Source organism: Trachurus japonicus, chromosome 12 (assembly GCF_045865225.1).
Source record: "Trachurus japonicus isolate A0001 chromosome 12, Traja_1.0".
NCBI classification, from domain to species: Eukaryota; Metazoa; Chordata; class Actinopteri; order Carangiformes; family Carangidae; genus Trachurus; species Trachurus japonicus.
In genome coordinates, this window is record NC_140918.1 from 11963759 (window position 1) to 11989131 (window position 25373).

Consider the following 25373-nt stretch of genomic DNA (forward strand, 5'->3'; position numbering starts at 1 on the left):
TGGTGTGGTTTTTTAAAATTGCATGTCTGTCTTCACCTTCTAATAGCCTGACATTCAGTCATTACTGTGTAATTATAAGTATGGTAGTTTATATTCATCATTAAACAGAATAAAAAACAATAAAAAAGAACATTTTCATACACCTGGCCTCCGCTGTCTGGGGTCTGATTTACTCCCACTCTTGCCTGCCTGCTCATAATTACACCGTAATTATCATAACTCAATCACACAAGTCACATGGTGTGAATAAGACATGCTTCTCGGTGATATACGAGAGCCGTAACTCACTGCAGAGGTCACCCAGGTGGCTACCTATGGCAACCCATCAGGCACGCATGTCAAGCAGTCACAGGACGGTGATGGAGCATTAGTCCTGGGTGCTCTAAATCAAAACATGAAATCATAAAAGACACATTTACATCAAAATCTCATTACATGTTATCACTGGGGAGGTATATATGCTGATGGCAAAGTGGTAATTAGACCAGACTGAGGGGAGAAATGTAGTAAATTATGAAGCAAATCTAATAACTCAAACCCACTGAACTATTTTTCTCCGAAGCTCTTGAGAGTATCGCACAGTCTTACTCAGTGCAAAGACTTAGATTTCTTAGTCTGGGTGGAATAAATGTTAACAAATATTCAATAACAAAACTAGATTGCACTGCAGTGTTTTCCTTTTACAGTGTATGCACGCCAGCTTATTCAATAAACTAGTGCAAAAATAAATTGAAGTTATGCCTATGCTGCAAATAGAAATTCTACATATTTCAATCATGTCATCAAAATTGACTTAACCCCTTCAGCAACAGCATTGTTTCAGAAAATAAATCTGAAATAAACAAAACACCTCATCACATTAAAATAAACTCTAAATAACTGTTGCAATCACAGATGCAGATGAGTCATACAACAGCTTTTGTAACATAAACATCACACAGCTCCCTGTTTGGCAATAAATCTTTTTTTGTTTTTTTGTTTTTTGGTGTAATTACTCAGAAAACCACATGATGGCACTGTCGCCTTTGTTTCCTCAGCTGCTCTGAAGCTTCTCCTTGTCTGAACTTCACCAAAGCATCAAGTCCCTTTAAACGAAGGAAAAAAAAAAACCCAGCAGACAATACTTTATACAAAAATGTGGAGCCAAACAACGCCTGAGGAAACTCTTCCACCCCTCAGGTATGTATTACGGACTCTGGCTTTTGCTTTGTAAACAGCATTTAAGCTTGAGACTGTCCACCTGCTCACGGCAACATGATCCCACCGTCCGCTCATAAATGAAAGGATGGTGGTGGGGTGGTGGGGTGTGTTGAGGGGGGGGACATTCCCATAATTCAGCAGTGGCGTCCTGCTGTGGCCTGACCAGCTACTAACTAGACAACCAAAGGAAACTGAGAGAAACAGAGAGAGAGAGAGAGAGCAAAAGACTGAGCCTGGGGCAAAGAGAGAGAGAGAGTGACATATTGAACTCATACTGGAGCCACAGCCTTGTGTTTATTAGAGCTCGGGGAAAGAGGAGCACACTGTTTTCTCCATCAAAAACACAGCGGGGAGCTCTTCCTGTGTTGATTCTTGTTTTATAGGGATGAGATGATTAATCACAGTTGGACTGCGGGAATGACATTTAGCTACAGGTATTTATGACAGGTAAATAAATAATGAGTCTGGGCCATTTTGTCTTAATCCACAATACAGACTCTGCTGTCTCACCACCATGCTGCAGCCTCAACCTCCTTAGTGTTAGGTGTTAGACATTCTTGGGAGGATTCAGTGACATCAGATAAACCTGCGTGCTGATCCTTTAGCAGCCGGATGTTCTGACGATACGTGTTCCAGATATACAGCGTTTTTTATTCTGTCAGAGCCGCCTGTGCATGAGAGATACTGTAAGGAGCGATGATTGAAGAAGTATGAAGTAACAACATTGAGAAAAAAGTTTCCCGGTGCATCTATAGCTATATCACTACACAGAATCTGTCTTTTGTGATAATGTAATCCTCAGGAATGGTGTGTAAACGTTGTGCATGGATTATCTTACAAATAAAAGTTTTTACAGAAACTTCGATCCTGTGTTTTGTTGTTATTCCTCTTCCTCTCTGCAGCTCAGGCCAGTGTGTGTGTGTGCTTACACATGTTGTAACGTGTCAGTGTGATGGGAGACAACGTCACGGGTGCTTCAAATCTCAGTTTTGGGTGAGCAAAACAAAAGCCCCAGTGTGTCTGTACCTGTCAAAAACGGTCCAAGATATGACATAACCAGGATCCTAGTCTAAATATTGTTGGCCTGCCTCGTAAATACCCCCACATCTACCACCTCATCATCCACACTCACTCAATCCTTCTGCGGGTTTAACACAATCATTCAGATGTGGGTGTGCTCAGAGAGGAAGAAGAGACAAAAGACAAGAGAGAAGCATCAGGGGGTTGCACAGCGCAGGTGAATGAAGAAGTTGCGGAGATGCTTTCTGAAGTGTTTTGCAACTTTTTTTGGGCTTTTCCCGAGGCACAGAGTACAAGTAACGAAGTAAAACTTTCCAGAAAAGTTAAAAAATACAGTGTTTGTGTGTGTGTGTGAGTGTGATGACAGAGCAGAGAGTCTCTCGTCCCAGTGCTGCTATTCAAGCTCCTGCCAGCCGGCCACCAGATACAAGGCTGGTTCAGATCTCCTCACCGCCCCGACAAGACAACGGACATCTCTGTACAACTCTTGACTTCCACCCCACAGTCCCCTCGTCCCCAAACCCCTCCCTTCATCACATCCTGTCCGTCTGTCCTCCAGAGACTGACTGTCCATGTGTTGTGTTCAAACTGCAGGGCCACATTTAGACCAGTGGAATATATGTGTTGTGTTTTCCTTTCATTTGCTCTCTGTGCTTCTCTTAGGCCTCTTTATTCGCTGCCTCCTAACAAGCCATGTGCTTGTTTTCCAGCTTTTAGTGGTTCTAAATTAGCAGTAGGCTGGGCTGAAGCTCTGTTGAGGCCTGATGTGTTTTCATGTTCTGTGTGAACATGCAGGTAGTCGCAGTTTACTCCGCAGTTTTCGACCTGTGTGAGTAATATTACGTCATCTGAGACGCAGTCATAACAAACTAGTCAACCTCAGCTTCTGACGGTTTGAAGAAGACGGTTTACTACAGACGTTGGGTCACTGGAGTTAACTACAAGACCTGACGAGAATAAAACATCATGGACTGGAACTGCAGAATAACACTGTTTGACATTTGAGGATAAAAAGCGTATTTCCTTTCTCTCCCTCAAACATGAGGTTACAGCCAGGAGCTGGTTGTCTTAGCTTAACCCTTAAGCAGGGGTAACACACAAGTTGAACCCCATAAAACCAGAACATGTTGCCTTTACACTTTGGTTTTTGTTCAGAGGAAATAGCGATGTGTAATATTCGTTCGTTTGTGAGGTTTAGAGGTTTTGGCTGATTATTTGGACTCAGCCAGGCTCCTGTTTCCCCCAAGTTTCCATGTGTTATGCTAAGATAATTAAATTTGAGCTAGGTTGAGGTTTAAATTGTAGAGCACAGACATAAGAGTGGTATTGATCCTCCTTTTGACTACAGGTAAGAATACATGAATAACTGTATATTTCCAGACATTTCTTAAGGGTCTGTAACTGAGAGGCTTTTGGAAGAAGAAAAAACAAAATCTTTGCAAATCAAAAGTTTGAAACCAGGCCTTGATGTTACAGCCATGCTTGGTCCTAAATTACAAGTAGCCTCCAGTGGCTAAAGTTAGCAAACTTCAGCTAGATGATGCTGTATTACTGAGCCGGTTTGATGCTGTACTTGTGCTTTTAGTCTCATTGCACCCTGTAACCTCAATGTTCTTCAGTCTTGCTTCAGTGAAAGTAACTTGAAAACACAGTCTGCTTGAAAAGATAAATACCAGCACACTTGAGACATAACAGAAACCACATTTCCATTTTTACCTTAGAGTTTCTATCTTTCTGAAGAAGAACATAGCCTATATATATTTCCACACCACATATGTTAGCATGGGGATATAAAAACTATACTAACTATAAAAATGTAGCATACACAGTACTGTAAAGGTACAGTGCAGTAACGAAGGCATCATCAATCAAACAACGACCTTGGTTTCAAAAAAACAGATCTGAAAGTGAAGTCATTAGTTATTTCAGGCAACCTACTGGTGCTGCCCCTGACATTTGACCTTGAACACACTGGCAACATTTTGGGAAATGGCATAGTAGGAAATCATTCAACTTAATCCTTAATATTAACTTATGTGTGTCTCGTTTTCTTAATGTAAAAATGTGGTCCAAACTACACTCTGCTTTTCTTATATATAATTTAATGGGCCTCTACTGTGCAGTAACACTGTAATATGTTAACAGACACTTCTAAGTACCTATTTTTATTATATTTTACGACTTAATTTTAATAAGTAGCACAGTGTTATTTGTACCTAATTTTCCCTGCTTTAATGAATATGGATAAATACTGCTCTGATATGATGAATAACAAAACAAAACAAAAAGTAGATCATGTCAACATTTGATTTACAGTAGAAATTAAGCTAAACTAAATCAGTGGCATGGTGCGTTCACCATATTCACCATCACTTCCAACCACAAAAGACTATTTGATAAAATAAACACGGTCTCCGGTATAGATGAACAAGATACGACACATTTAAAGGTGAGTTCAGGCGAATATGGCAGCAGGGAACAGCCTCTGGTATACTGTGGTAATTATGTTATGACGGCTGTTGCAGGTAGAATAAATTGAGTCAGTGGCATTTCATATTTCCTCTCTGCTCTTTCACAGCTTTTACAGAAGTTAATACAGCCAAGTCCTACTGGAAATAAGAGCAGAGGAAAGTGGTAGAGACTGGAAAACACCAACATACACTCAAGAGCCTTTAAAGTCGACAGAAATTAAAACACCTCATCATTTCTGCAGAGGGGGACAAAAAGGAAACTGTAACCCCAGCACCGATTTGTGTTCACATGCTTACAAAAACATCACAATGCGCCACATCCTAAAATAAACTTTATTTTGGTGAGCAAAACTAACAGCGTGTACTCAAAGTGAAAGTATACGTCAGTGAAGTGTGTGATTACATTTTTGTGCGCTGTATTTACAGCCTTACTACAAAATACACATTTCACAGGAACTTGTCAACATGTCATTCATAAGAGCAATTTTAAATCTTCCTCTTTCTAGTGAAAGGTTAACTAATGTTTATCCCAGTGACTCATGTCTTATCAGGATCCTCTGCAACATGTGTGTTTAACGTTGCTCATGCATTTCTCTAAATAATGCCTTGTCTGGGATTATGTGGCACCTTCACTTCCTTAATGACTTATCCTTTTTGGGTTGTGGGTATTTTTCAGCTGAAGTGCACGGAAAATAAAAAAAACGAGAAGCAGGAATTTATTTTTAATGTAAAAAAAAAAATTCCCTTTGGTTTCTCTGATGATGGTTTTTATGCCACAGATGAATTGTGAAAAGTACCTTCTTTTTGAGGTCCATATGTGCGATGTCAGTCATGTTCAGTCACAGTGGCGGATGTATTATTATCCTGTCAATATGTCTTTAGCCAAGCCTCCAAACCCACACCTGCTCCCTCACTGAAAATAGCATCAAAACACCTAATATCTAGGTTTTTTTGGACAGCCATATACTTGGAAAACATTTTCTTTTCACTCCACTTTACGTGCGCTGACACTTCAAAATGCCTTCTACCATGACAACGCTGCTCAAGCATATGAAGAAATGGTAGCTAGACTAATAGTTGTATTGTTTCTCATATGACGTGACCACCTCCAACGCTGAGAAGAACGATTAATCACGAGATGACAAGTTGATTTCCAGTCTGAACATAAAAACTGCAGCACTGAAAAGCAGCGATTCAAAGTCCATGAAATGATCTCAGCGGGGGACTGCTAATCCTCATCTGATGTGGAACGCACCAGATAACCAGCAATGTCATAAGCAGCCGAAAAACAAAAACACCATCAAGAGTCTCTCAAGCAAAACCTACGACACATCTGGGCTGTTTGTCTCTCACCTCTGGCCAGCTGCCCAAATACCTCCAGGCTCAGGTTTAGATCTCTCTAAGTGACTTTGGTCTGACAAATCTTACACAGAACTTGTACTATTATCTGCGTGTGTGTCTGTGTGTTTCCACTGGGAGCCACAAATCGTATGAGAAAATGTCTTCATACTTTAACTCTATTAAATACACACCAGGGAAAGAAATGAATACAAATAAAGCAGGGAGTGGATGTCGCACACATCCGGTGTTTTCCGCAGGGTTTCAGATGGATCAGCTGGTGCAGTTGGTTCAGTTTGCTACTGTGTCTTTTAACAGCTGTGTCTTTTTCCCAAGTGCATGTGCTGTGTTAAATATCTGATGCACAGACTCACATTCAGGGCGTTGCTCCGCCTGGGAATTCTTTCTTTATGTTTCCATACAGTCTGCTATGTGTGTGTGTGTCTGTCTGTGTGTGTGTGATCAGCTCTTAGTTTATGTATATGGGTACATGTGTGGGTGGTAATATAAAGGTCCCTTATTTTAAACTTTTCCATTTCCATTTTATGTGATCTATAGGAAGATATATCTGTGGGTTTAAGTCCCAAAAACAACCACAGTATAGTCTCTCATCTTCTCTCTCTCAGAGCAGTCAGCCAATCAGAAGAGAGACCTCAATTGACTGTTTTCTGAATAAAAATATAGCAAGAGAAACCAAATCCTGCGGGGTTGGACAGTAGCTATGATGGGAGGGGTGTGGGGCGTGGCTGAGGGTGGCAACTGCTTTGTTGTGACAACACAAAGTTACAGAAGTCCTGCAGGCTCTTTTTAAGGAGCAGAGGCCGTCTGCATTCCTCTGTGGATTCACCACTTTGATACTACAATACTTTGTACGAATTGTACAATATGTGAACTTTAAAGCATCCTCTTTAGAAATCCTACTTTGGAAACTGTTGTTAGACAATTGGTTCCTCTTGTTAAATCATCTGAGAGTGCTACAAGTGAAATAGAATATAAGATTATGGTGACATTTCCTTCCCATTTTCGGCATCACTTTTCCCTCCATCGGTGTCTGCATCGTAGAGCCGCCTGAACAGGCAGGGCAACATCAGTCTGATACTTAATCCATGCACTTGAATGCCTTCTCATGACCTTTATAGCAAATCACATCTCTCTAATCCCTGTCACTTTGTTGGATTTCGTCACTGAAGGGGAAATGCCACACAAATATACATACAAAATGTTCAATTATCTTCCTAGGTTATCAATTGAAATTCTGAAAGCCATCCTTCCATGATGTCACACAAAACCAGACAGGATCAGAGATCTCACAGCGTCAGTCCCAGCAAACAATCAGTTAAAGCTGCAGCTGCCACAGAGAGCAGCATGAATAAAACCAGTAAATGGCAAAATGTTTCCCTTGACGATTCTCACAGTGTTTAAGACTCTGATTTATTTGCTGCAGACACGAATGATCAAAACCTTATGTTTTTGTTCCCGCTGCCGCTCAGTCAGCATCGCCGCCATCACTCTGCCCCTCAGTAAGTGATTAAATTGCCTTCGTCCTCTCCTACCTGGAATGACCTCGAACAGAAATTTCCCCCCTTCATCGCTGCCGGTTGGATGCTCTGAAACTTTGTTTCCTGGTAACGAAATGGTTCCCTGTGGAAAACAAAGAACAGACTGATCAGAAACCATAGTAAAACCCCACACAGCATTTGTATTTCCACTGTTTCATGTTAAAACAATGCCAGGTTAAACCCTTACAGACAGTCTACATTTGATTTATGCATGCCATGTGTATAATGTGCACATCATTAATATACAATAAACTCCACTCTGGCTATTAAACCCTGCACATACTTTACTTTGTGGAGCCTGCATGACTAAATCAGCCGGTCTCTTGTAACAGCAGCACTTCATGAGCTCAGCAGCATCCATCTCTCTGACGTTACCCCGGGAAAATATGTTTCAAACACTGACATGTTTGGTTATTTAGCATCCTTATATGTATCAGCTCCTCTGCCGGCCGAGGAGGATGGCGTATCGGTCCCGAGGGTTGCGCCCGGACGATGGAGCTGAGCTGTTATAAAAAATGTGGCGAAGTGGCAGCATTATAGAGGATCACCATCTCAGTGGCTCAGCTCTGCCCACAATGATATATCATCTGTGTGACACCAAAGGCCAGAGATCCTCTGCTTTAAATAGCAGGGGCATCAGCATCTTTTTACCAGAGTCAACCTCGCAGCAACCTCGCTGTCCAGACTCGCTGTCTGACAGAAACGCTGCAGGGCAGATTTGAGGGTCTTGTCGTCACCGAGCACCAGTGTCACATCGTCAGAGGCCGACACAGTCGATCTGCCTTTGACTGGAACCACAGACACCATAACATTGATTAAGCTGCGCCTGTTATATTGTTGGACACAGGAGGTTCACAGCATGCGGCTGCAGATAATTATGAGTCTTGGTGGGTCTCATTAGTGATAGCAGCGGTGGAAAGAACCTGCATTTATTGAAGTCCTGAAGTGTTTGTACTTTATTTTTCCAAATCTATCTATTCCACTATTCCATGCTGATTCATCTTTTACCTATAAAACATAGTATGATAAACTCAAGAAATATTATACATTGTTATGAACCACTTAAGTTCAATTCAAATCCACATGAATCATACTGCTTACAGATTAAAACAGAAACAATAATATATCATATAATTATGCAACAATGATTCAGTTTGCCAAATTTAACTATTTGCACTTAATTTACATTTTGCTTCTACATTTCCAGTTTTTCCAAGTTAAAATGATGACTGCATGATTGATTCGTGTTGAAACTGCTTTATAGAGGCACAGTTAGTTAAGTACTTGTTAAAACAATCCACTGAATTTTATTGAGCAAAGTGGCCAAACCAATTTAAACTACTCAAATGTGTATAATTGATCTGGTGGTTTGCTTTTGTGATTAAGAATTAATTATATTTGGGCTGTTTGGATTATAAGCTTTTTAAATATTCCCAGTTCAGCTTTGGGAAACTGTGACGGCCAGCTTCCAACGTTCTGTGGGTTGAACATCAGGCTGATCAATTATGCAAATAGTAACGTTACCAAGAAAACTAAAAAGTGTGTTAAGAAGAAGTAGTTAAATGAAGTGCTGCATAATTACTGTGTGGTTTAATAATGTTCACATATAACCACACTTCACTTACTTAGCAAATACCTCACCTTCTCCTAATTGCTGTGCCTTATAAAAGAGGATTACGACATAACCAGATGCAGGTTTATACAATCAAACAATTGCTTTTCGTTTGATTAACAACTCGGACCTTCGCGCCACAACGCAGCATGCGAGAGCCATTAGACTGACCCCTATCTGGGTTTTAATGCTAACGAAGACAAGATGTTCACCGGTGACAGCATCGGTATTCAGGACCCACACACATGAGCAGGATCTGAGAGGCAGTCGGTTTCCTTCCTGCTGAGAGAGAGAGTGCTTTAATGAGCCATAACTGTGACAACCAGGAAGTGGAAACCCTACCTGCGGCCCCAGATGAAGTGCTTGAAAGGGGGTTATAAAGATGGGGAAGACAAGCTCCAAAGTGGAGGGGAGAGAAGGAGGAGGAGGAGGAGAACAAGCTTGTTTGATGTGCTTGTCAGAAAGAGAATCTGCTTAGCTTCAGTATCTTGGGATTAAAAGCACCTTAAAGAACTTGATTTTTTTCATTTTCCTTCAGAGAACACAGATCTTTTTGTCATGCACGGTGTAGCCTACTGATTCCAGGGAAACAGGAGACGACTTATGTGAGAGACGTATACATGTGTGTGCGTCTTGTAAATATATATATTCTTTAAAAAAAAAAAAGAACAGAAGGGCCTGTGTTATCCCTCCATACTGTAAAACCACAACAGCGTGGATATCCCACTCCTCTGTTCCACAGCCACACTTTCCATACTGACATCCCCTGGTGGGCTGTTGTTTGCTGCAGACAAACCCGACCACAGACAGAGAAATATTTACCCAGCAAAGACTATACGGCAGCCTGGCCCAACCCAACAGGACACACACACACACACACACACACACACACACATGCACACACACACAAAGAAACCCAAACTGTCTTGGGGTGTTTTCTGCATTTTTACATTGCTGTTAACAAGGATGAGGTCATTTTTTGGAAACTGTGTAATGCCACCAACCCAATTATCTTTTGTTCTTGAATAGAAAGTCACACACACACACACACACACACACACACATGGATGTAAGAGGCTCGGGGAAATCTGTCAGAGGAAAGTGACAGCAGGAGGCTCAGGCTTGTAAGCAGCGACTCAGCCTGTCATGGGGGAACTGGGGGAGGCGGTGGTGGGGGGCTGTTTGTTCCCGGTGCTGTGTCCAACAGTATGCTCCAAATGAAATCAGATTTGTTGTTATTTTCTCAGACTGCAAGGAAGCAAACACCAGAAAACTGACTCTGACTTCAGCTCAGTTAATTCGGTAGAACACTCTACAGCAATTAGACTTGAATGTGATGTTCATTTTGGTCATAAAGTAAATATTTCATCTCTGTGAAGACGCCATAAACAAGTTTATTTGAATGCACTGTTAGTTAGTTCTTGGGGAAGTGTCCAACAAAAGAGTTTGGGACCTTCACATACACCATGGTACATTATAGGCTATGCTGTTATTGTCGTAATGCGTTTTCACCATTAGCATCAGGATAAAGAGCTGCACTGAATCCATCAAGCCACTTTACATATTTGCTTTATGACAAGTATTTGAACTGATTCATGGAAAATTTTAATCTTTTACATTTAATTGGACAGTTTTATGTGGCTCACTGTGCTTGCTCATTTTTGTCTTTGTTAAACCCAAGTCAGTGTTTCCAAAATGTTTAGTCTAGTTTAGATCTGGTTAGCAGAACCCATGAAAATGGCCACAGTCATTATGAATAAGACACAGCCTCTTGTGGGGAGAAGAAACAACACAGCCGTTTAAAGTCGATGACAAACTTAATAGCAAAGGCTGCTTGGACATCCAATAGTTACTAAGCAACGTTAGCATCCATTTCATGAACACAAATCTAATATTTATCACCTTTTACCTCTGTTTTTGGTCTCTACCAAGTCCTATTGGAAAAATATGACTCTGCAGTGGCTACATGAACTGCATGTGTTTTCATTACTCATCTTTATACTTCCACTCTGCTACATTTCAAATGGAAATATTGTACTTTCTGCTCCAGCACGTATTTGACAGCTTTACAGTAAGGCCTGTAACACTTCACTTCACTGACGCACACACCTACACTGTCCTGGGTTCCCCTTCGCCCTGGAGAAAATGTCAACGGGCCCAATAGTCATACTGTAAGTCACACATTGCTGCGTGTTACGGTACTGAAGAGGAAACATATCAGTAGAGAGACTGATCTCATTTCCCACAGAAACTGCTCCTGAGCCTCGGTATATAATGTCAAGCCTGAAGAGATAGAGACTTATCAGATCATCACCATGAGCAACTCCTTTATTAAATCATGAACTAATTTCACCCACAGGAACTTTCTGCGGGAACCAGGAACCTCTTGAGGGACCATACGCCATACCATTTTTTCATTGTGGTTAAAAATAAAGTCCCAGAAGAGAATGTACGACAGGTGGTTCATGATCAACATACACTGCAGTGCAGAAGATGATATCCAACACAAATTGAAATCAGCAAACCACAACGAAAATTTGCATTTTACAAAACATTATTGCTTTTCAGTACGTCATTTGCCTGATTTGCATAATATTCCCTGGACTCTAGGTCATGATGGTGGAACATTTTATTTCCTCGACTTAAAAGTGGTCGAAATGCACCTTGATTTAAAACAGTTGTTAAAGACAAGGGAGGCAAGCCAAGAGTCTAACTGTAGTTTGCTTAATAACGATCTGGTTTGATGAAGTGGGGAAGAAAACAGGGCACATGTCAAGTTAATAAAATGCAATGCAATATATTGTGGGGCAGAAATTGATTTCACATTGCAAACATATAAATGCTCACACTCGAGTCTATTAACCTGGAGTTATTGGTGTAGCAGATCATTTAAGCGCTCATTAAGCCTGGGCTTGATGACCAGCAGTCTTTTTATCCAATAATTACTGCCCCCCAGCTGCAGTGACCTCTCACACACAGGAAGTCCAACTCAGCAGGACAACCGGAGATGTTAGCTATACTTATCTGCACCATATTAAGTGTGTAAGTGCAGTGGTGTGTCTATGTGTTTATTTTTGCCTCCATGCGAGTCTCTATTTTGTTCTGAGACCTTCTTGTTCATGTGCCAAAGAGTTACTCATGGTTGTTCTGCTTCTGATTGCTCCACTGAGTCCATCAATCCAATAAATGTCATCGTTATTCCACAGTTATAAAACAGCTACTTCTGGTCCTCAACTCTGGCGGGCCGAGCTACGTTCGAGAGCCACTGTAAAATCCACAGCTGCAACTGCATAACACTCACTAAAATATTAATATGGCAGTCAACGGCAATAGGGTGGAAAAGTGGAGGGCTTCACCATTCATTTTTATTAAGGGGGTGGGTTGAGTGTGGGCGAATGAATGAGAAGTCAGATGTTACATGATGATACTATAAAGGGAGTGGCTGATGAAGATTAAAAACAGTAACCCTTGAACTTGGTCGAAACCATCTTCTTAGTTTTTCTCTGAGTTTCTGTTTTAGTTTATGAGGGAAAAAAATCAATTAAAGGCTGAGGCTTTGTTGTGGGAAGACTTAATGAAAACCACACAATCTCTGGAACTAAACACAAGAACAAACCCAACAAATTGTGCAACAAAATCTGGGACAAAGAGCTTTAGTATGAAATGCAGACAACATGGACAAGAAAGGTCTCCAGCATGCTTCTTTGACACTGTGAATCCATCAAAAGCCACAAGATCCTAAAGACCAAAAACAAAAGCAAAAAAGCAAAAAAAAAAGAAGCCGACAGTGATTTCTGTGCAAGCAGCTGGAAAACTCTCAACGTCCTGTCACTTTCTTGTAGGAATACCTGTCACTGCTGCTGCTGCTGCTGCTTCTGTCGCTGCCTGATGCAAAAATCCCCAAAAAACCCCTTTTATCTCTGTCCAAGAAGCACTTGAGTTACATATATAAAGTTCAACACAGGATCATCTGCCAGAAATGTCACATCAGCAAAGCCTCTTAAGAAATTGCTACACTGGTTTGTTTTTCCTTCGTAGAAACTCTAAATGCCGCAGCAATTGTCTTGAAAACTTCAGAGTATAAAATGTTATAAGATGGGGACTAATGGCTCTGCAGTCTATTGTGGAAAAAAAGTAATGCTGTAAGAATATACAATAATTTTCAACTAGATATTGCTGCTCCAATTTATTCACTCAGCTACCCACTGTCAACTTTTGACACAAAACACTATACAACATGTTATTGTAGGAAAAATATAAGGTAAGAAATACATAAAATAAAGACAGAGTCGATTGCTTGGCTTTACCATTTTAGAAAATATATCAAACCTAACACTGATGATGATTAGTTTCAAGTTGTCTTCACTTTTCTGGTTGTTGTATAATCTGTACCAACAGTATGAGAGTGTTTTTGGAACATGCACATTTTCATATCTAAGTATGATATTATGGACACTAAGCGTGTGTGCACACTTTAAATTCAAGGTAGGTAGTTTGACTCATGTTTTACTGTGAAATTAGTTTGTAGCTTGTTCAGTCAAACTTTCAGTATCTACAGCTTTTTAAATGAGAGCACAGCTGCAGGAGGCATTACTACTTTGGCTTGCAAAGTATACAAATACATAACCACAGAACCGACAGGAGGCATATCCCTGCTCATCAACTATTTTCCAGTGAAACTCGCCTCTAGTCACACCTTTTAAAAGTGGAGCACAGCTGCAGCGACCACAGAACAGAGAGGAGACACGCTCGGGTTTATTAACTATAGTCTGTCTCACACTGACTGAAGTATAGTTGTGAGTCCAGCTACCAATATCAAACATTAAATAATAAATAAGACTGTGGGTCTCCCAGGGTGCGCTAATGGCAACAAGTGTAAGAATCAGTCCACAAAGAATAAAGTGGTCTACAAATTAAAGCTGACTGTTCCCACATTGTTTTATTGAGCCACAGGAACAGATGAGTAAAATGAGACCTCTCTCAGCAGACACTCTGGAGTCTCACATGATAAACACCCCAGAGGCTCGAAGATAACTGGCTGCAGAGACAAAAAGTACCCTGCAATAAAACACTGATATACAGTAAAAGCTCCCAAACTGATAATGATGGTGACATTTCATTTTCAGCCATATCAAACGATTACAAATGACGCTGACTGAAACAACAAAGGTCGTATGAATGCAGCCTGCCCAGTGTATAGGCTACTGCTCCTCACATGTCACATACAAGTCAAGTTTTGAACTATAACCTTCACTAAATAATGAAAGACATGCAGTAAATTGTGCTAAATTAAAGGCATAAACATTAAATATTGATCATCTCTGACATTTTCAACGGTGGGTGGAATGGTACCCAGAAATATAGTATATAAATCAATTTCATTTAAGTCTGCAACAGTGTGTTCAGAGTAGTTTTATCCAAAGAGAGGAGCTCATGAAGAAATGATGAAAACCAGAGTTCTTCCTCTGGGGAGTATTAACACCCACGGAGAATTCACTGTGGCCATTAATTTTCAAGATACCTTGTCTTGGTCAAGGGGAATATCTGTGTACAGCTGATAGAAGAGCACTTTTTATTACAGCAGTTTGCAAAGTAGTGAGATTTATAGCTTTAATAAAATCTCATTTTCCAGACTGTGCCCTGTTTGTATCAACACACATGGTATAGCACTATAATCCTAGTGTCTATATACGGTACCATTACCTTCCTCCCATATAAATAAATATCGTCAGTTACTGTTCATGGGACGTGCATGCAAACCCTCCGCTACAGAGGAATCAGAAAAACATTCAGATAAGGGTTGGAGCAGTCTGATCCTGTAGTTGTGTATTAAAGGGATAGTTCACCCAAAATTCAAATTTCACTCATTATCTACTCACCCTCATGTCGACTAATATAAGGGCTGGGAGAAGTTTCAGAGTCATCCGTGCCTTCTCTGAGTTACAGCGGGGCTCCGTGCAGCACTGCATGTCCATATGATGGTAGCGAACGGAGCTCACTTTTCTTCATCCAAAAAGACACACCGAAAAACATCCAAATACCTCCATAGTGCTCGTCTGTAATGTCCCTCTTGTATTGAAGCCCCAACATGAGAAATTGTTCCAAAAAAATTAAATAAGTATATGTTTTAAGCTTGTTTGTAGCGGAAGCTCCCAGTGTTGCTCTGCCGGAATCTCACACGATTTGCGGAGCCGTGAACTGGGTGTCAATGCAAATCGCGTGAGATTTGGACGGACCAGGAAGAGCGGTGCTGGGAGCTTCTGCTACAAACAAGCTTAAAACATAGACTGGTATAATTTTTTTCGGAACAATTTCTCATGTTGGGGCTTCAATACAAGAGGGACATTACAGACGAGCACTATGGAGGTATTTGGATGGTTTTTGGTGTGTCTTTTTGGACGAAGAAAAGTGAGCTCCGTTCGCAACCGTCATATGGACATGCAGTGCTGCAATGAAATTTGAATTTTGGGTGAACTATCCCTTTAAGTGTGTTCCACTGGCTGATCTGTAACAGTGTCAGCACAGGGCCAGCAAGGTCACATCCTGAGTCACCTGAGAAACATATTTGGATTCTGTCGATGCATAACAGTGTGTTTCAATGTGTCCGTGTCCGTGTGTGTGTGTGTGTGTGTGTGTGTGTGGGTGGCATTATCATGTGTAATCAAGATGACGTGCATGATCATACCCAGATATGCTTTAAGGGTTTCAACCAAGTCTCAGGCATCACTTTGATTTACTGGTGACGAATGGATGAAGCTCTCAAATCTGGCATGAGATCTTGTGCTGCAATGGATCATATTTTGCATATCTGAGAATCAACATCACATCAGCAGTCTGGGCTGATCGAAGACAAATTTTCAACTGCAAGGCATCAAGAAGATGTTTTTTTTGTGTGTGTGTATGTGTGTAGATCTGACACCCGATTCTGCTCTCAGACCTGCCCCCGGGGCGTCTGAGAGGAGGACACAGCGTAGTGGATTATGTGCCATAAACTGATACTGCTGATGCACATTTTTGTCTGACAGGTTACTTCTGTCGCTGTCTGGGGAACTGACGGAGCAGAGACCTGCCACACAGAATGAGATGCGCTCAGAATATAGAGACTTTCTGCCTGGGATAATACAGACCCTGATGCGCGTAGCCTGCGGAAGGTATTTTAAGTCAGACAAGGTCTCTGCCTCTGGGATACCAGCTGGAAACGCTGTTGTGTGTGAAAAATGTTGATGTGATTTAACACTGCTCCTGCAACCCAGCTGCACACTCGCTTGCTCGCTCCTCTCTCTCCCAGTTGTACAAACACCGCTACACCTGCACATACCTGAAATTCATAGCAGTGCCCTGTTACCACCTGAGGTAAGAAAGTGCAGTGAAAAAGTAGAACTTGCAAGAACTTGTTGCGAGTCCAGTGAGAGTTAATTGGCTTTTCCATCCATCAATACAGGAGCTTATTAGACATGCGGTCACCTCAGAGGGATCGAAGAGAGTCTAGTCTCTGTATTTAGTGTGTGTACCAGGTACACTGACAGCTACAAGTGTCCTGCATTAATGATTAATGTCTTTACTACTCTAATGTATTGGGCCTGCTGAGGAAGAAAATGTCTGTGAGGATGCATTAACAGACGTGAGACGGCAGCCAGACACATATGCATGCAGACCTAACCTGGCACGCTAATGTGAAACATGCATTTAGTGCTGATCTGTATTCAGAAAATGATATAAGGCATTCGGATAACGTCCGCATTCCTCCGACGCTCGGACACAATGCGAGTCAGATCGTTTGTGGATGGATTCACGCCTTATGTAAAGAGTTGCGTTTGCTGTTGTGATCACATGTCACCGCAAAAGTCACAAGTTGTAACCCCCCGTGGTCTGTTTTGCTCAATGTCAAAAGTGACCTCACTGTCTGCGGAGCTGGCGAGGCGGCGGTGGAGGTCAGATGAATGGTTCAGTGTTAATGTTTCATGGAAGCAGCATTACGACCGGCACACACAGTCTTGCAGTGTGAAGAATTACACAACTGCAGTGGCATTTTATTTACTCCCGTTAAATGCCAAGGTCAAACAGTTTGCAGCTCAAGCAGGCAAAACAAAGGATTTTCAATGCATTATTGCCCTGTTGCATTATTGATTTCATGCAATTTCTCATTAAAGAGAGGCACTTTTCTCCAGATCATTCTGCCTGGGCGCCCTCACGCCATGAATATTAAATCACTACTATCTTGTAAGTCTTGTTGTGGCTGGAATGGCAATGCACTAATCAAATTGTAATATGCCTTTCATGTCTTAATACATTATAACAGAACCAAATTACCTCAATGTATTCATTCACAATTCTCTCTTTCATTCATGATGTCACCTCACTTACTTCCCTGGCATTGAGATACAATGCTAAGTGGTTTAAATTACAATAATCATTCCAGTTCACCCGCTGCATGAATTCGGCCTTTGTTTATGAACTCCGCCAGATGAAATCTGAGTGCGCATGTGTGTGTGTGTGTGTGTATCTGAGAATTTGAGTGAGTACATGCGTGCTTTGTGTGTGCATACATCTCCATGGACGAGTAAGGGCAGGCAGATGGCATGTTGACTCTAAGCCCACACGTGCCATACACTACGCATGCTTCCCCGTGACCCCTCACCTCCATCTGACTCCCATTCCTCAGATTCCAGGCGTTGCTCGGAGAGGTTTGGCCCCCACTGTATAGGACACAACAGGGTCCCCTGTACTGACAATAATTATACTCTCCGTCCAATAATGTTATCTACAAACATCAGATTCCTCTGGGCAGCCGCGTGCAAGAAAAAAAAAACTCCATATAAAGAAGTTAATGAGTTATTAAAGGCTTACGCTGTTCACTGTGGAGGTTAGAGCTGAGCACTTAACACATCAGCACATAATACGGGCTAAATGACAAATTGGGATATATTTCTGACAGAGCCTTTGTGCTCAAAAATGCGACTCTTCAAACTGAAGCTGTCTGAGCTTTGTCGGCGTCTGTGTTTCCATAGGCAACAGAGATGGGCAGATGTTCCCGCTCCCACAGAGGAGGCGGCAATTAGGCTAATGTGACATCTAACAAATGGAGACTTCACTGCACGTGAGAGAATTAATTAATAGCTGATCTAAATATGGCTCCACGCCCCTACGTTATCTAGTTTCATGGCTCAGGACAGGGAGATTTAACTCCCCTGTATCTTTGTGAGCTTTGTGTGTGTTAGTGTGTGTGCGTGTGTGTGTGGATGTTTTGCCCTGATCTTTTACATCAGAGTTGGAGGTGAGGAACAGTTTTAGACAAGGCTGTGTCTCTGTCTCCTCTTTGCCCTTCTTGTGTTCCTTCTTTCAGGATGCTGCATGGAAACTCTGCTGGGTAGCGTATCTTGTTAGGGTGTTGTTCCTTGTGTTGCTCCATGCTCGCTCCGCTTTTGGAGGTCATGGAGATTTAAAGGCTTTGAACGCGCTGCTCTGTGCCTGACCTAGTTTTAATGAATTTGCCCCATTCTCTGCAAGAAGTAGCACTTTTAGGTGTCTGAAATTTATGTTGGCTTTGTCTCAGAACTAGGGTAAGAAGGGAAAGTTGCAAAACACAGAGGAGCGAGAGTGAGAGTGAGAGCGCTCCTCAGGTAGGCGAGGTTGTCGGGACATTAATGAATGTTATTTCTGGGTAGATAAATATAGACGGAGAGATAATTCAAAAGCAAACCAAACAGTTTCTTGTCATTTTCTCTAAATTATTATGAAGAACTGCTGCACGGCATTTGTATCGCTCCCTTGGGACGTTCACAGCACCAAGAGCTAAAACACAACTTTAAATACTGCTGCTTAAGAAACCAGGGCTACCCAGAAATAGCAGTGAGGAAAATCTCCTTTTCCCCTGTATCTGGCCAGCGGCCCACCTTCAGGTCTGGTGCTTTAACCTTCAGAGACTTCTGCTGCTGATGTGGCTGGGGGTTTGGCTGAGCTAGGGTTGCTGGGAAATCAGCCAGAAGTGTGGGTAGATGAGCAGAATGAAGATTTCAATTGTGCTCCAGTATTTTCCCATGGAAAAAAAGGGGGGATATTGTTTGAGTGGAATAGATATTAGAAGAGAAGAAGATGAAGTTGTTATGTGCAAAGACAAAGAACAGAGCTCCTACAGATGCAAAAGGGAAACACAGCTGGATAAATAGTAGTAGTTACCAATGGATCAGAAAGGGACAATTAATAAAATAAAATAACTGATAATCATTAAAAAGGAGTGTAGTAGAAGTAGAAATACTCCAAAACTGAAGAGATATTGATGAATTAGGTCGCAGTTGCTTCCAGTTTTTATGTCAAACTAATCTACCTCAGCTGGAGTTTCATATTTGTGTGACAGATGAAAGTATCATCATTTTCCTCGTCTTCCTCTCAGCAAGAAATCACTGAGCAATAAGAAGTATTTCCCAAGTCAAGTCATACTAAAACGTCTGACTACTTCTTTAATATGCCTTGTTATCTGCAGTCAGTTGTCCTCGGCTCCCTGACACTCAATCCCAAAGCAAACTGATCCCTCAACAGCTGAGCTGAGATATGAAGTAGCATGAATCAATAGGAACAGATTCTAATTTATCACACTTGTCAGTTCAACTTCAGCACAGACGTTCTGTTAGAAACACACAGCGCCCTCCGCATTTCTCTGTGATACTTGGTGGGTAATGAGAATCCATACTCTGCCTGGCTGCGTCTTTGTTCGGCTACACATGCCCCGGTGACGGAGGCTGCCTGGTTACAGTAGCGTTAGAGACGGCCTTATTGTCTGCATTACTCATCGTCTCCTCCGCTCTCAGCCAGTATTACCTCTGTGTGTCGGCTTCAGAGAGAACGAGCTCACCGCGGGTCACTTTGACTAATGGTGAAACAGTCAAAACAACAACCCGGCTCATTTCAATCAGAGTCGGACCACAGGTGTCCGCTGTTACAGAGCCGCGACTCTTTGAACTGCACAAAATAACACAATCACAGGAGAGACGGATCCTTTAGTTTGCAAAAGTGCTGCAGAGTTACTTTATATTCATAGAAGTAAATCACCACAGTGAGATAAAAAAGAAAAGTGTCGTAGAATACTTTTATTAGCCTATTTTATATTCAGCCCCTATATGCATTCTGGGCTGCAGAAACATAGCCATCACATTTTATATTGTTTTCTATTATATAAACATTTCACCCCCATTATAAGATAATGAGAATGAATGAGCAATTCCACAGCTATCAAATAAGTGTTTGTTTGTTTCACTCTGGTGTTATAGAAGTTTTTTGTTGGGAACTTTAAGGGCCACATATAGAAAATGGTCTGACTTCTCCATACCGAACATATATAGAGTATGTATAGACCCACTAGAGGATTTATGTACCTGTTGTAAAAGCATATGAAGAAGTCCATAATGTGGAAGTGACTCCCACGTCCCACTGCAGATGGAGTTGTGGGAGTCCCACATCCCCTATGATGTGGTTCAAATGTCTGAAAATAATGTTAATGCCATGTGGAGACCACAGATTCACCCACCCACAGATGATGATGCTAATTTCAAATGCTAGGATCAAACTAATTCATTAAAGCTTTATTTAAAAAACAACAACATTTGTTTTAATGCACTTCTGGTATGTACAAAGGACCAAGTGTAACCACTTCTTCAACATCAGTTCACCTCCACTCAGCCGGTGCAGCAGCTGGCCACAGTGCATGGGAACTATTAATTGAGTGTGAACGAGAGTGACGCAATATTATCGAATAAATAGATTGTTACCGATGAATCAAATCTCTGTTTAGTGATGCAGATGATCACGTTCTACAGTCCTGTGGCTTCCTGGCCCCTCCAACGGGTCACAAGATAAATCTGAGGGGGTCACGAGATGATTAATGAGGGAGGAAAGATAAGAAAACTAAATTCCGCTACACAAACCTGTTTCCATTTTTTGGAATATTCTCTGCTCTTAGCTGCTTTTAAGGGAAATGTGGATCATTTTTCCACTTTGGACTTCAAATAGAGACTTAAATGAAACCATCTGAGAAGTTTAGAGAGGAAATCACCTGATCAACCAAAAGAGAAAAGAGAACCGGTTTTCACACGATTTTTTTTTACAACCCAGATGGGTCTTCTACAGTTTCAATTTGGATTTACTTTATATGATTTGGTTGTATTTTAAATTAATAAATCGTTAATGTATCCAGGAGCTGTAATCAAATTGTGTAATATTTAAGTCTGATGTAGCTGTGGAAATATTCAAGTAAAGTTCATGTACCTCCTCCTGCCATGTAAAGGTACAAAATCAGTTTCTATAAATCCTTAAGTTTCAGTTAATAAGTTGGCTGCTGCTGTAACCCCATCAATTTGTTAGAGCTCAGAGGAGATCAAATTGATTTTTTGATTCAGCCAACAACCAGATGTGCAAAGATGCCTGTTGTGTGTGTGATGCCATGATCTCGAGTTTAGCCGACAGTCGTCCTTCAGTGTTGTGTTCACAGTCTTACCAGAGCTTTGGTCTCCTCCTCGTCCTTGTAATAGTAGAGCTGGTCCCCTCGCAGCACAAACCAGCGACTGTGCCAAGTCTTGACGAACCCTCCTTGCTTCCTGAGCCACCCACACCTGACGACGCTCGGCCGTCCCTGCCTCTGGACGTCTGAGCCGGCCTGACCTCCGCTGCGCTGTGGGCTGCTGTGGGACACACACTGGTCGTCCATTGCAGCGACTCTGATCTGCAAACAGGGAAAAAACCGGGTTAAATGGGTTTAGATTCACACAGGCTGCAGCTTCCACATGGACCAAACATGAGGTAAACAAAAATTCATTCTACATTATTCTCCAAACTCATTATTGGCTGTTGATTTACAATACATACCACATTCTCCCATTCACACATACACACAAGCACCAGGGCCAGTGTGGGTTCACTGTCTTGACCAAGGGCACTTTGATCAATGTGCTGGAGGAGCTGCGGTCGAACCACAACCTCCTGATTAGTGGATGACTTGCCCCAGCTCCTGAGCCACAGCTGCTTCATAGTGTAACAATTACACACATAACATCCATGTAAAAATGTTGCAGCAACAACTTTCATTTAAATTATTCATTCAGTTCTTTTAATTATTTTGTTTGTTTCATAATCCTGATTGGGATATTATTTTCTTTATTGCTATCAAAATTCCTGGGCAGCAAAATGGGATTTTTTTTTATCTACTGTTTTTGTTTTTATGGTTTGGATGAGTCAACCCTTTAACAGAAATGTCTGGACTGTTCGCTGTGGTCTCTCTTTTGTGGAGCATTGTGGGATTAGGGGCAGACAGAGCAGACAGAGTGGTGCAAGTAGGCAGCAGCAGCAGAAGGAGAAATGTGGGAGGAGGAATTCATACGCCAGATAACAAGACCACAGAACAAACCGCAAATCTCTTATCTTCTTTTTTCTCCCTGTGTCACCCTCTTTCCCCAAGCTTACTATTCAGCACAAGTCATACGGAAGGAAACGTCCTTCACGGCACCTTAAACCTTCACCCACACACCCACACATACAGTACAAATACAGTACCAGCGCACTCGCAACTACACTGCACACATTGTTTTCGGAAAGCAAAATGAACCTCAGCATCACTGAGGGACATATGCTACTACTTGGAGACTGCTGCTGTCAGCGTTAGGCATTGCCATGTTATCAGTGGCTCTGGTGGAGCTTGGCTTGGTGAACATCCAAATCAGCCCACAGGTCCAGATGTGGCCCAGATGCAGGCCAGCAGTGTTCCAGGCAGCAGTGCAGCAAGTGCAGCAGGACCTCTGTGGATGTTTCAAAAAACTTCTGTCTGGTTACACACACACACACACACACAGACAGTGGAGGTAAACATGTCGTGTATGCATGTGCAGGCAGAAACACGCTCACTGCTCTGCATTCCTCTCAGAAAAATAGCAGTTTTTTACTTGTTTTGCATTGTGGTAGCCAAAACCTACTCATTATCTGTTATCCATCTCAACTTCATCGCTGTTCCGTGTGTGCAGTCAGTGCTCGTCCTTCGACAGCAGTAAAAGCTATCAACTGGGCTCAGCTCTTTCAGGAACAAATTCTTTGTGTGGGATTGTTAAACACTCATAACTTCTTAAATCCTTACACACACTTTCTTTTTAGCTTGAACGCTCCATAAATACACTTTTGGACAGACACACATACAGCATTTACCACAGTCGAGGGTCGGTATACACACATCTGTTGTTGGAGTCACCTGCTGTGCTGCCAGTCTGGTGCCACAGCCCCCTTTGCAATTTCATGGCTCCTGCACAGCGCCTAGTTAACGGCACTGCAGGGACTGACTGAAAAATAAATAACTCAGTTCTTTTTCTTTTTCTAATGTGAATAACTTGGAGCTGAGAGACTATTTACAATTTACAATACAATATACTGTGGTCCAGTCCGGAGGTAATAAATTGCTGCACAGGGGTAGTAGGCATAATCATTACTACATCTATAAATTACCGGACAAATGGAATAAGATTATTTGAAAAGTTATAGTGGCTCTTTGGCTCATTCAGTAGCAGCATGATGAATTGTGACCTTTAGAAAGTTCTTTGTCTTCATTTCCCTGCTCCTGCTAAAATCTAGTTTGTAGACTCTATCAAACAGAATCATGGGAAATGATGTGTTAACTTAACAACAGCCATAAAGGAATGATTAATATTGGATTATGCAATGTGGATAAGCAGCTACTTTCAATCTGAAGACTGGAGGATGACACATGGACACAGAGAAGACACAGTAAGTTTCTATCTTGCTCTTAACCTTTGACCATATGGATCCCAAGAGGCCATGCATATACTGCAGATTCAGTAGTCTTCAAATAGAGGATTAACACTTGTGGTTTCTCAGCTGCAGCTGCATGAAAAGCTGTTGACTCAGAAAAAAAAAAGATCTGCAGGATTTGATTATTTCCTCATTGACTCACTCTTACAGTTTGGTAGCCAGCACAACCCCAACTCTGCAGGCTTTTTATAAACACATTTGCACAAAAAGCTTGAACGTACTGTATAATAAATCATAAACAACAACACTGGGTGTGGAGGAGGCATGGGGGGGAGGGAAGAGGGGGGGTGACAAGCTTACTAACAAAGCAAATGCATTTGTTTATAGTTGCTTGGATTTCGTGAGGCAGTAACATACCAAGAGGCTAAAGGCAGGAGCCGGCTGACCTGTTTTCAGCCACATGGAGCCATTCTTTTTGTGGACACTTTTTTTTTTTCCTTTGAACCTTTCTCTGATGGCCCCAGATGTGGCTGTGAGCACATTTATGATGAAGCAACTGCAAACACTCGGCAAGAACACATCACTTCCTGACTGTTTTGTCCATTCAGCACATTGAGAGAAACGGCCTCCCAGAGGTGCATCCTGTGGCTCTGTGAAACACCTGTGTGTGCAGGTGCATGCATCTGTCTCTTTCTGTGCAGTTGTAACGTCTCTGCCCACTGAGCCTTATAGCTTTTCCAAAAATAAGCAGCAGAATTAGATATGTGATGACTGTTTTTTTCTCCCCGGCCACAATAACAAGATTAGAAAGCAACACTGGAAACAAAGAAATAGGATCTACTTTACCCGAGGCAGCCTGAAACTTAAATAGAAAGAAATAAAATAAATGTCATTCTTTCAAATTAAGTTGCATTGAGAAATTGCTCAAGGACTTATTTTCTGATTAAACTTTACTGGGGAATGAAGTGATTTGAATTTGACAAGAAGTCCAATTTTCCTCTTTAAGTTTTCTCGTGACGACATGTCTGATCGCTGGAATAATGAATATGGTGGCATGATGGAGGACTTCATTTCAAAAGCAGTGATTAACTGCTCACATCCACTATCAGTTTTAATCAGTTTCAACTGTATGTAACATCCAATCCCAGAAGTTTCTCACAGCACGTTTGAGAACTTTGACCGTACTTAGCAGTCTGTGGGAAGAGACACCCTGACCTTCTATATAAACAACAACACCAGCCCAGGATACGCAACAGACAGCCACACACACACACACATAGGCTACTGCGCACTCACTTGAAAGGAACGACACAAAGATAGTCACAAATCAGCCCCCTAAGGTTTTGTGGCATGCACTGTAATTTCTTAGCAGGATGTAGTTGAAGAAAAAATGAAACCCTACAAGTAAAAGAAAAAAAGAAGGGAGGAACCTCT

General features: G+C 41.7%; 1 protein-coding gene across 1 annotated transcript in view; it reads right to left on the reverse strand.

Moving 5' to 3' along the window:
* The window catches only part of arhgap24 (Rho GTPase activating protein 24), a 67976-nt gene that overhangs the window by 35015 nt on the left and 7588 nt on the right, over positions 1 to 25373 (reverse strand). The window contains exons 2-3 of the mRNA XM_085793172.1: positions 21688 to 21912; positions 7583 to 7670 (exon numbers count right to left, since the gene is read on the reverse strand). Coding sequence (XP_085649298.1) covers positions 7583 to 7670; positions 21688 to 21897 — 298 coding nt within the window. The 5' untranslated portion in view covers positions 21898 to 21912. The remainder of the gene's footprint in view (positions 1 to 7582; positions 7671 to 21687; positions 21913 to 25373) is intronic.